The following is a 12,442-nucleotide window of genomic DNA, read 5'->3' on the forward strand; positions in this document are numbered from 1 at the left end:
TCTTTGTAATTTTATATAGTTTAGATTGCATGTTTAGAATCATTAAACGAGATAATTTGAATCTAAGTTTCCCTCGAATTGATTTCTTATTGTTTTGAGATTATTTGATATTTTAGATCTAAAGATCTTATTTTTCAATAAGGTTGTTAGATCGAGTTTAATATTTTAATATTTTTATTTTTGGTATTACACCTCCTCACAAGGCATACGTGTTCGGGGTGGAGCTCGAACAAGTATAATAAGTTTAGAACTTCAAGCTTCCAAGAATTTTGAGAGTCGATGTTTCAAAGTGTCTTAGCTATCGTTTATAGACCTTTTAGATATAGGACTTCTACCCTAATCAAGACGAAGAGTTGTATTCATCGTTATAACTAAAAAAAATCAAGGATATTGATTAAAATTTGACGTAGAATCTATCATTTATGTTATTTTTGCTCTTCTTATCGACCAGGCTCAATTGCTACACGTTCTTGGCCTACCTTCGGTTAAATACCCATATGGGGTGAACGAGTATAAATTCAGTGTCAATTTTTTCAAGTTTTAGGTCTATTTATCTATTCGTTTTTGCTTGAATTTCAATTAGAAATTCGGTCGTTTTTTTAAAAAATAATCGTTGTTTGAATTAGATCAATAAATTTAAATTAATATATAAATAAAAAACTATTTAGGTTACGGAGCCTTGTCACAATCGCACTTTTGATGGCAGCGGACTTGCGATTGTGTGGCACTCACTTTCCAACGACAAGTGAGCTAAGCCAATTCGTTCTTGCGTCGCCTACGACCAAGCGACGTATGCTCGAGCCTCTGGCCTCGGTTTTAAGAGAAAGTTTTAGAAAACGAGGGCAGAGAGAGATTTTCGAAAGAGAGATTTTTGAAAGAAACGTTATATAAGCAAGCAAGAGAGAAATAACAACGGCTCACAATATATAACCTTGGGTAGGGAGAAGTAGTCCGCTATTATTTATAACTTAGTCTAGTAAAGTTATATAAGGTAGATAGTTATATATAGTAGATGATTATATCTGGTAAAGCTATATATATATATATATATATATATAATAAGCTAAACCTTATATATATCAATAAGTCAGAACGTATTTTCTATATAAATTCTTTAGTCAATATTCTCCTTGCATTTTTTCTCTCCTGTTCTTTGTGTTCATCTAGACCGTGTGGGTTGTAGTTATGCGTGTTATTTTTGCTCTTCTTATCGACCAGGTTCAATTGCTACACGTTCTTGGCATACCTTCGGTTAAATACCCATATGGGGTGAACGAGTATAAATTCAGTGTCAATTTTTTCAAGTTTTAGGTCTATTTATCTATTCGTTTTTGCTTGAATTTCAATTAGAAATTCGGTCGTTTTTTTAAAAAATAATCGTTGTTTGAATTAGATCAATAAATTTAAATTAATATATAAATAAAAAACTATTTAGGTTACGGAGCCTTGTCACAATCGCACTTTTGATGGCAGCGGACTTGCGATTGTGTGGCACTCACTTTCCAACGACAAGTGAGCTAAGCCAATTCGTTCTTGCGTCGCCTACGACCAAGCGACGTATGCTCGAGCCTCTGGCCTCGGTTTTAAGAGAAAGTTTTAGAAAACGAGGGCAGAGAGAGATTTTCGAAAGAGAGATTTTTGAAAGAAACGTTATATAAGCAAGCAAGAGAGAAATAACAACGGCTCACAATATATAACCTTGGGTAGGGAGAAGTAGTCCGCTATTATTTATAACTTAGTCGGGTAAAGTTATATAAGGTAGATAGTTATATATAGTAGATGATTATATCTGGTAAAGCTATATATATATATATATATATATATAATAAGCTAAACCTTATATATATCAATAAGTCAGAACGTATTTTCTATATAAATTCTTTAGTCAATATTCTCCTTGCATTTTTTCTCTCCTGTTCTTTGTGTTCATCTAGACCGTGTGGGTTGTAGTTATGCGTGTTATTTTTGCTCTTCTTATCGACCAGGTTCAATTGCTACACGTTCTTGGCATACCTTCGGTTAAATACCCATATGGGGTGAACGAGTATAAATTCAGTGTCAATTTTTTCAAGTTTTAGGTCTATTTATCTATTCGTTTTTGCTTGAATTTCAATTAGAAATTCGGTCGTTTTTAAAAAAAATAATCGTTGTTTGAATTAGATCAATAAATTTAAATTAATATATAAATAAAAAACTATTTAGGTTACGGAGCCTTGTCACAATCGCACTTTTGATGGCAGCGAACTTGCGATTGTGTGGCACTCACTTTCCAATGACAAGTGAGCTAAGCCAATTCGTTCTTGCATCGCCTACGGCCAAGCGACGTATGCTCGAGCCTCTGGCCTCGGTTTTAAGAGAAAGTTTTAGAAAACGAGGGCAGAGAGAGATTTTCGAAAGAGAGATTTTTGAAAGAAACGTTATATAAGCAAGCAAGAGAGAAATAACAACGGCTCACAATATATAACCTTGGGTAGGGAGAAGTAGTCCGCTATTATTTATAACTTAGTCTAGTAAAGTTATATAAGGTAGATAGTTATATATAGTAGATGATTATATCTGGTAAAGCTATATATATATATATATATAATAAGCTAAACCTTATATATATCAATAAGTCTGAACGTATTTTCTATATAAATTCTTTAGTCAATATTCTCCTTGCATTTTCTCTCTCCTGTTCTTTGTGTTCATCTAGTCTATATAAATTCTTTAGTCAATATTCTCCTTGCATTTTCTCTCTCCTGTTCTTTGTGTTCATCTAGACAGTGTGGGTTGTAGTTATGCGATCCTAACAGTCATTATATTTGGTTTTAATTTCCAAAAGATAGAAAATCAAAAGCCAAAGTTTAAAATAAATATAATATAAAAATAATATTATTTGAATTTGAATAATAATATAATTTGGTCTTAATTGCCGACCAAAAAACAATTTGACTTCCTTGAGATGCCATTCTTTCATTATTTTAACCGAAACTAGGGAACCGACCAATACGTCACCGTTTTAGCCTTTTTGTCTTTTTTTGTCAATGTTCCTATCATTCTAGAAAGTTCTCATTTCAATCAAGCTCATTTACCTTTTTACCCTTCACACGCGCACGCATATATACATATATATTCCTTTCCCATCAATATATATATATAAAAAAAACATAATAATTATTTTTTTAATAATTCTTAAAAATAATTTTCATTTTTTAAGATATATATTTAAATTGAATGTAAATCTTAATTTAATATTTAAAAATAAATAAATAAATAAATGGTTTACGATCTACCATTTTACTTTTATTAAATACAAAAATTTGAATAACTAACGTGAATAACAGTAGTTATTAATTAAATAAATAAATAATTTAAAGGTTTATTAGAGAGTCTTTAACCGCAGTTATTACAAAGAAAAAGTACTCGAAAACCTCGCGAGATTTTCGATGAATTGCTTGGACCACCCATTTATCAGCGACCACCTTTTCCCCCATTCAAAATCGAGGTCTTCACTGTTCGAGAGAGAGAGTGCTCGACATCCATCCAAGCCAACATATCTATCTTCTCGAGCACCTCAGCATGATTGACGTTACTAACCAAGAGGGAATTCACAATGGTGGAGACAATCGACAATGACGTGTAGACGATCGATAAGCACTTGTTCTCTTAGGTTGTTTGGTTTTGAACTTAAGGGATGGATGTTGGGTTCTTTTCTTTTCTCACAATTACCATCGTATGTAGGTTATGTGTCGTCATAATCGTAAGAGAAGGATCATTGGAGCAAGCAGTGAGCGAGGAGGGTGCACTTGGTCATTGTTGGAGAACACAAAGCGAACAAAGAAAAGAGAGCAAGAGAGAATCGGGAAAAGCTAGAAAGACGGGTTAAGAAGAAGAAACTCGTGGGTTAAGTCATATTCGGATTTGGTTTGGGCAGACTTGGTACTGTGTATAGCAATCGGATGTCTATAAGGTCCATGCCCCAAAAAAATCATGTAACACATAAGCCAACCTGCGCAAGCCTGCTTGGTGGGCCATGTGTAAAGAAGTACTACACATCCAACCATGCTCGGATGGAAAAGCTACCTAAGCCATGCCATATCGTTTTTAAAATGATAGGTCTCACCATATCACATATGTTTGCATTTCTCGGCCCCAACAGTAGGGTTACTTACAAAGTATTTCTTAAAATACTCAAGTCACGTACTACTCTTATTTTTTTTAAGTAAAGGTAAGTCACCTCTATACCCATAACAACTTCGCCATGAAACCAGTATTAGGGTAGTTGCAAGTATTAGGGTAGTTGCATTTATGTCTATTTGAGGTTAAACTAAAGCTATGAAACTGGTTACAAATGTTAAATATTCTTCATTTTCATAATAATCTTAAAAATAGGGTAGATGTTTGACTAAATTCTAACTCTATTTTTATTTTTGTTGGTCCAGTTCACTCGACAAAGAAATGTCTACCCATGAACCAATCCAAATTTTCCATTTTCTAAAATTTCAACCGAACCCAAACCGAAAAAAATCNAAAAAAACTCAATCCAACCTAATAATTGGATATTTTTTTCACTTATAATTTCTTACTTTTAAATATACATTTAATATTTTTTTCATCCCTAATAATTGTTCTTATTTCTTTCTAATCAAAGAGAAAGGGGCATTTTGGTCATTTCATGATGCTTTGAAATAGTAATGTCAACTACTCAAGCCAACAATAGACGATGTTTCTTAAATAGAGCAAGTCAGAATTTGACACGCACGCAATATATATATATATATATATATATATATATATATATACACACCAAAGAGAAAGGGTACCACTTGTTATAATCGCACTTTGATGGTAGTGGACTTGCGATTGTGCAACACTCAATTCTCAGTAGCAAGTGAGTTAAGCTTATTCGATCTTGCGTCGCCTACGACCAAGCGACGTATGCTCGAGCCTCTTGCTCCGATTCAAGAAGAAAGTTTTAGAAAACGGGGCAGAGAGATTTCTAAAGAGAGTTTTGAAAGCAATAGTTGAAAAATTGAAATTGGTGTTAGATGGGAATGAAAGCAAAAGACAACAACAACGGCTTACTGCATATAACTATCAGATAGAGAGAAGTTGACAATAATATATATATTTTGGTAATTTTCAGTAAGATGAAAAGGTAACACATTGTGAGATCCCACATCAGTTGGAGAGGAGAATGAAACATTATTTATAAAGTGTGAAAACCTCTCCCTAACAGACACGTTTTAAAACCATGAGCTGGCAACGATACGTAACGAGTCAAAGCAGACAATATCTACGACATATCAATGAAATGAGTGTTAAAAAGTTACATCCGAGCTCTTCTTAATCTTCAAATGATATTTGATTTATATTAATTTAGAGAGATAAATAAGTAAAAACGAAAAAGTTGACTATGTTATTTTCAGACGGTTTGGACCTCCACTTAATTTCACCCGAGCTTCGTATAATTTATTTTAATAAAAAAAATAAGAAAATTTAAATTATGTGTAGAGTACTACTAGGTTGATTACGAAGATAAAATAACAAGAAGTAAACATCAAAGTGATGGTTGAATAAAAAATTTTGGCCAATCACAAATCGACACATAATTATATTTCAAATTAATAATAAATTCATGCTATTAAATTTGTAACCAATTTCAAATTACTTTTAAAGACGAAAATGAGTAAGGACCAATCTAAAATGATTTACGTGTCTTAATCGTGACATTTCGGTCAAATTGGATCATATAGCAATTAGGTTGAAGATCAAATAAACGAAAAAGCTGAATAATTTGACCCAAAGCCCAAACTCGAAGGGTTAGTAGAGGTGTACTTGGTTGGGTTGAGGAATTTTTTTGGACCAACCCTAAAGTTCGAGTTGGTTGGATTGGTAACTCAGTGCAACTCGAAATTGTGTCACAACCCATCCCAACCCAACCATATTCAAATGAGTGCGATCCTGAGGATATGATGATAAAAGACGTATAAGAATTGAAAGTTACTAGCTATACTAACAAGGGGCACCTTTCTTTTCGGTAGCTCAATCATAGGAACTCTATGGTTAAACGTGTTTTATTTGAAGTAGTTTTGTGCTGGGTAAGCTCCTAGGAATTTTCTTGGGATGCTTGTGAGTGAGAACAATGCATGTTAAAAAACTCGTGCTGATCTGTGAGGATAATCTTCACTCTTAAAAAGTAAGGAGTAGGTAACGTGACCATCAGCTATCGAATTTTGATTCTGAATCCTAGGCATGGATCATTATAAATAGTATCAAAGCGATACCTCTCCCAAAAAGATATGGTTCAGGGATGAACCAAGGCGAAAGTTGATGAGCATGTGACACTCGAGTAACAGAGGAGTACATAAATGAACCGAAATCACATTCGAATGAGAGCGATCCTAAGAATAGGATGACTAAGAAAGACTTAAAGGAAATGAAAGTTACTACCTATACAGACAAGGTGCACCTTCTTTTTCGGTGGCTCAATTATAAGAACTACATGATTAAATGTGTTTTACTTGGAGCAATTCTACGTGTGTATTCTCCTAGGATTTTTTCTGGGATGCATGTGAGTGAGAACAAACGATTTCGAAAGAACTTGTGTTGGTCTATGTGGTTGATCTTTACTCTTAAAAGTGAGGAGTAGGTCATGACCTTTTTGGATTGGGTCGAGGTTAAGTTGTCGAGTTGACTGCTGTTGTAAGTGAGCATGTATGTCTTGGAAACAGAAGATAAAAGAGAAAGAGAATGCTTGTGATTCCGCGAAGGGGGGCATGGTAGTAAACAACAAAACAACCCTAATTGTGTATATATATATCGATTCAAGTTGGGTCAAATCGGTTTTACGTATGTTGAACCCAGACCTAACCCAACCTACTTAGTTCCTAGAAAGCTAAACTCAACCCAACTCAGTAACCTATCTAACCCAACCAAATTCTTATAATTTGAGTTGAGTCGGCTCGAGTTGTCAAATTATCGAGTTCATTATATACCTCTAAAAATTAGATCCAAACTTTTGTAGACCAAACATCTCTTATCAAAGACATTAAGACAATTTAAAAAAAAAAAAAAAATTTAGACATAAATTTTATTTTATATTTTTTTATTCGGGTAGGTGAAATGACTTTATCAACCAACCATCTTTAACCCTAAATTTTAATTTCTAACCATGTGAGTGAATTAAGTTGAATTAATAGTTTATATTGAAAATTAAAAATTATAAAATAAAAAGTTTATTTCAAATAACTATTTTTTAAAAGAATAATAAACGAGAAAATAAATAGATAATTTTGCAAAAACAGAGAATGAATTCTCCGTCCCTTGCTTCGTGGATGTTTTTAGCTCCAACTCTCGAGTGCAGCATCTAGGATCATAAAGATAAAAAATGAGAAATTATACGAAATCAATACAAGTTCATCCAAACTGTGGTTTCTCATTGGACGGTAACTATTTTTTGGTAATTATTCAATTGATTTAAGCGTATATCATAAATAAATTAAAAAAGAAAAAAAAATTATTTAGAAAAATACACATTCAACCCACTAAACTTGGAAGATTATTTAATTAGAAAAACACATTTTGCATTATATATATTCCAACCAATCAAAATTGGAGAGAGAACCAGCAGCACACGAAAACAAAATTCTCATCCATCGGATCATTCCAATACGAAAATCAACGGCCAAGAAGCGAGATGAACACTACAGCCGCGTTGCACCATAGCATAGCTCCAAGGAAAATATCTCATCATGGTCGGTTTGTCTTTGCCTTCGAACTATAATTATTTTTTACGCACTCAGCTTTGTTTTATAATTATAATATTCGCACCAGGCGAGGGTACTTTGGTACTTTCACATACATGCCACGTATGCAGTAATGTTGAGCTCTCACAGCGCTTCTAAAGATCTCATATCTTTCTCTCTCTAAACTGACGGCCCTTGAAAAGATTCCCCTCTCTCTCTCTACACTGAAAATTACTTGGCATAAAAACAAAGGAATATACCTTCTAGAGAGAGAGAGAGAGAGAGAGAGAGAGAGAGAGAGAGAGAGAGAGAGAGGGAGAGAGTTACAGTTTGTGGAATTTCTTGGCTGAAGCGGAATCGATTTTCAGGTACTTCGTTTTCTTTTACCGTTTTTTTGATGTGAATCGGTGACATTTAGAAAAGAAGTTGCGAAATCTGAATTGAAGCTTGGATCATCTGGTTGTTTTTTTTTTTTTTTTTTAATTTGATTTGTTGTATTCGTTTTGAAAGCTGTTGTTTACCTTCTTGTTTCTGATTTGAGTTTTGTTGTTTGTGATTTTGTATGATTTGTTCGTTTTTGGTTTAATTTTGACTTCATTTTGTTGTTTATGGTTTATTGATTTACGTTATTATTATTTTTTCTTTTTATTTCATCTTGCAGAGGATTGGTTTTATTGTTGTTATGGCAATTGTAAGTATGGAGTTGTGAACTTGGGAGCTTCTCAGGAACTGGAACTTGAAAAATCTATAGCGGTACAAGGGGTTGGGTTTTGGTGAATTTCTTAAGGGGACCTGCGGCTAGATTTTGGATATTGAATACATTTCTTCAAGCCTTTTTTTAGAATTCGTGGCTAATCGAAATTGGTTGTGGTTTTGGGATGCTGAATTACGACATTTGGATTCTTGATTGGTAGCAAATGAAGATGGAGTTTGTGCAATTGCCTAGTTGATTTGTTGGCAATTGAAGAGGTAGCTTTAAGGGAAAATTTATTGAAAATATATGGCAACGTCGAGTGAGAGATGGATCGATAGACTTCAATTGTCCTCCTTGTTTTGGCCTCCCCCAGATGATGATCAGCAAAGAAAGGTACTGAGGCTTTTATGTTTCAGATATGATCGATTTTTGGGATGGTACTTTCTCTCATTATATGACATTGTTTTCTAGTATAGTTCAAGTTGATTAGTAAGCCCGAAGTTATATTTATCATTCTTCATGAAGTTGCTGGGTCCTTGTTCTTGAATAATGTTCCATTGTTTTCCTTGATCTTTTCCTTGTTATGGTTTTCTAGGCACGATAATGTTTTCTGATGCGTTTTAATTTTTTTAATTCCTTATTATGTGGACATTTACTCGAATAGCTCATAGAATTAGAATATGGTTCAAAGTTGCCAAATGGGCGTGGAACAGTGAACTGACACTCTATCTGCTTTTCTAATTGTAGCGGATTTTCCATTAGCTTTAGAGGTTCTTCTCCCTTTCGGGGAAAAAAAAAAAAAAAAAAAAATGAAAGAAGAAGAGAAGCAAGCAATTCATCTGCTTTTAGTTAGCTACTGTCAAAACTAACTATGGCATACTAAAGGAATAAATATGTGGGAACTTCTGCTGGAATTTCAATATAAGGAAATTTCGACAATGTGTGCTAATCTCAGAATTTCAATATGAGGGACTTAATTATGATTAATTTTCCTTTATGAGTGTCTGCACATGCTTCTAACAGCTTATTATCTTCTTTGCTGGAAATGGTTACATTTATTTAAAGAGTAGATTGGTACAGGGGCCACCTTCTTACTATTCACGTGTACTAGATAGACCTTACAGGTGCAGATAGTATTTTTCATAAAGGAAATGGTGGCAATAAGAACAAATGAAATACTTTATAAGGTGGTCTTTTGTTATGAAGTTGATGCTATTAGTCTCTCAATGGTAAAAGTTTGGGTACGACGCAAGTGTACAGATATTTAGGTATGATGCAAATGTGAAGGTGTGGAATTTTGTGAGAGTTTGTGTATTGACTCTATTTTTTTTTTTTTTTTTTTTTTAAATAAGGCCACTACTACATGCATGTCATGACTACTGTATGTAAAAAAATCTGTTTCAATAATTCGCTTTAAACATTGTTGTGGACTTCAATGTTTATAAATATTTCAAATTTAATAATAAAATAACATAGTTAAAAAAGTAAAAAAAACATCTCTTATCACAAATTAGAAACAAATGTTCATCGACTTATCCTAACATAATGACTATAACTTAATGTGGAAATCTGTCGGGACTTGATTCATGGCTTCCTCGGCTGACGCCATCATCTGTACGTGGGGTATTTACCTTTACCTGGAAAAATGTTAAACATGGTTTGAGTATTTAAAAGTACTCAATAAGTGACCCCGTTGTTGGTGTCAGAAAATGCAATCACATATAAACATGGTTCGTGCTTGCCTCTCTCGTGCTCACTCCTCTGGGAGCACTTCCACGAGCATTGCTCGCCTCTCTCATGCTCACTCCTCTTGGAGATCTTTCATGGGTGTTTCTCACCACTCTTGTGCTCACTCCTAGGAAGTGGCGTTCCTCGCCTCCCTTGGATGCAACATAATAGCCTCCTCTCATAGATCCAGATTGCTCCATGACTCTGATGAACCGATAATTACACTTGTCCCTATCTGCACACCTAGTATCATGTATGGTTTAAGATCAATTGTTTCCTTGAATCTGATGTGGCCATCCAATTTACTATAATGACCCGAACATTAGGACTGAACCTCTTTATATGAATTGTCAAGATAGGAGGGGCCCTGTGAATGAGAAACCTCTTTGTTGCATCTCTTTTCACATTCACAATTGTTGAATCAGAATTCATCTCACAATCCTCACCTCTCTGATCGGTTCTCGGCAGATATTTGTGAACTCAAGGGCTCAATATTAGTTTTTGCAAGTTCACTGCTTTCAGGATCATCGTTGGAAAGATAACACATGGATTTATCTTGATTGCTGGTGTTATTACAACCTGAAGAATATGCTAGGCCAGGATTCATTATTTTTAGAATCCTGAGTAGGGAAATATCACCATTTTTGGCTGTCAGTTCTGGTCCAAGGAACGTCAAATTAACTGAAGCACATTTTCCTCCCTTCTCAATCAAAACTTCTTTTTCAGGCTCTTTAACATATGAGACATTCAGAGAACTTAAAGTCTTCTCCATAATGGTAGTTGTGCTACTGGTGATGGCCTCTGATGCAAGGGAAAGCTCATTATTAGATGATGGAAGAGGCAAATTGAACTGGTACAACATCTGATGTCTTGTCAGTTTTAGGAATCGTCTTTCCACTACTCTTAGGTGGCACTTTTATCTTCTTTGCCTGAGAGACTGGTTGGACCTTTTTGGCCAGAGGTTTCTTCACTGGAACCGGAAGAGAAAGATCAAGAAATGGTTCATAAACCATCGTTGTGTGGCCACATTCTTTTGTAACATACAGCACTTGATATTTCCCCCCCAAACATCTCATCAACAAATGGAGTGGGATTTCCAGACATTCTCTCATCCTTAGACTTCGTCATCTTCCTTGAAGTCAGCTCTTCAATGGACAATTCATCAAGCAGGGCACGAAGCAATTCATGACTGTCATGTTGCTCATATCTTTTGAACTGAGGAGCTTTGGAAGAGATGCAGCCAAAAACTGATCTTGGATTTATTGAGCCTTTCATTCTGCCTTCCGTTCTTGCTTCTTTAAAGATTTTCTTTATGGCTATAGTTAGAGGTTCAACACATTCTTCCAATTTCATAAAATGATCACTCAACATATCAGTGTCCAAGAGATTTTGACGGATTGAATGGAAAACCTAGATTAATCAATTCTTTTACAACATAATGATTTCTTCCGTCCAGGTATTGGAGTCCAGCTTTGGAGATCTTAGTTTTGTCACCTCATTTTCTTCCTTCGACGCCCTTGACTCCCTCCATTATTGAATACTTCAATTTTGAATCTCGGACTTTGATGACTTGTGATGATGATTGAAACAAGAGTTAGTCTGAAACACGAGTTATCCAAGTCACCTACACAAACATCCTTTTGTGCTCGAAAGCGGCGGGCTTGTGGAATGGCGATGGTTGAAGGGATGGAAAAGGGCTTAGGATGGAACAGTGACCATGGACTTTTGAAGAGTTTAAGTTTAATATTGGGCTTAGGATTTGAAAAATAGTGGGTTTGGAAACTGAAGCGAAAAGCCACAGTGGGTTAAGATTTCAAGACAATAGGATTTGAAAAAACAGAGGTGAGTGGCTTAGGATTTGAAAGCAGAGGTGAGTGACTTAGGATTTCAAAATAGAGGATTTTAAAGCAGAGGTGGCTATTGGATATTGCGTTTGGGCTATTGGATTTGAAAGCAGGGTTTGAAAGTAGTGGCTATTGGATATTGCGGCTGGGCTATTGATGAAGTGGAAAAAAAAAAAGACATATAAATGCTTGAGGAACTATTGCAGTGATGGAAGGCTAAATATTATTGCGGTGATGGCTTTGTATATGCTGGTAGATATGAGGTAGTTTGTTGTCAGAATATACAAATCTGAGGCTGCTCCTCTTTTATTTTTATTTTTCACAATCCAAATGAAAATTGGTCACGGTGAATGGAGGCTCCGATTGAACTTGACGACAGTTAGGAAGGCTCCGAACTGAACTTGAGATGACCCGCAGCCGATTGAGTTAAGATTTTGGTTCTAATC

At 34.8% G+C, this 12,442-nt stretch overlaps 2 protein-coding genes across 6 annotated transcripts in view; one reads left to right on the top strand and one right to left on the bottom strand.

Annotated features, from left to right (window-relative positions):
• The first annotated feature begins 7,911 nt into the window (after nt 1–7,911).
• LOC111442632 (protein GIGANTEA-like) overlaps nt 7,912–12,442 on the top strand; it is a 34,634-nt gene continuing 30,103 nt past the window's right edge. For 3 of the 5 annotated variants that reach the window (XM_023080079.1, XM_023080080.1, XM_023080082.1), the window contains exons 1-2: nt 7,913–8,098; nt 8,392–8,817. In XM_023080079.1, the coding sequence (XP_022935847.1) occupies nt 8,731–8,817 (87 nt within the window). In that variant the 5' untranslated portion in view covers nt 7,913–8,098; nt 8,392–8,730. Of the gene's footprint in view, nt 8,099–8,119; nt 8,190–8,391; nt 8,818–12,442 lie in introns of those variants that run through there. The other 2 variants (XM_023080077.1, XM_023080078.1) reach the window with 2 other exon arrangements.
• LOC111442634 lies at nt 10,344–11,232 on the bottom strand. Its single transcript, XM_023080084.1, has one exon. The coding sequence runs from the start codon at nt 11,012–11,014 to the stop codon at nt 10,595–10,597; it is 420 nt and encodes a 139-aa protein (XP_022935852.1). The 5' UTR covers nt 11,015–11,232; the 3' UTR covers nt 10,344–10,594.

This window comes from Cucurbita moschata, unplaced genomic scaffold (genome assembly GCF_002738365.1).
Source record: "Cucurbita moschata cultivar Rifu unplaced genomic scaffold, Cmos_1.0 Cmo_Scf00005, whole genome shotgun sequence".
NCBI lineage: Eukaryota > Viridiplantae > Streptophyta > Magnoliopsida > Cucurbitales > Cucurbitaceae > Cucurbita > Cucurbita moschata.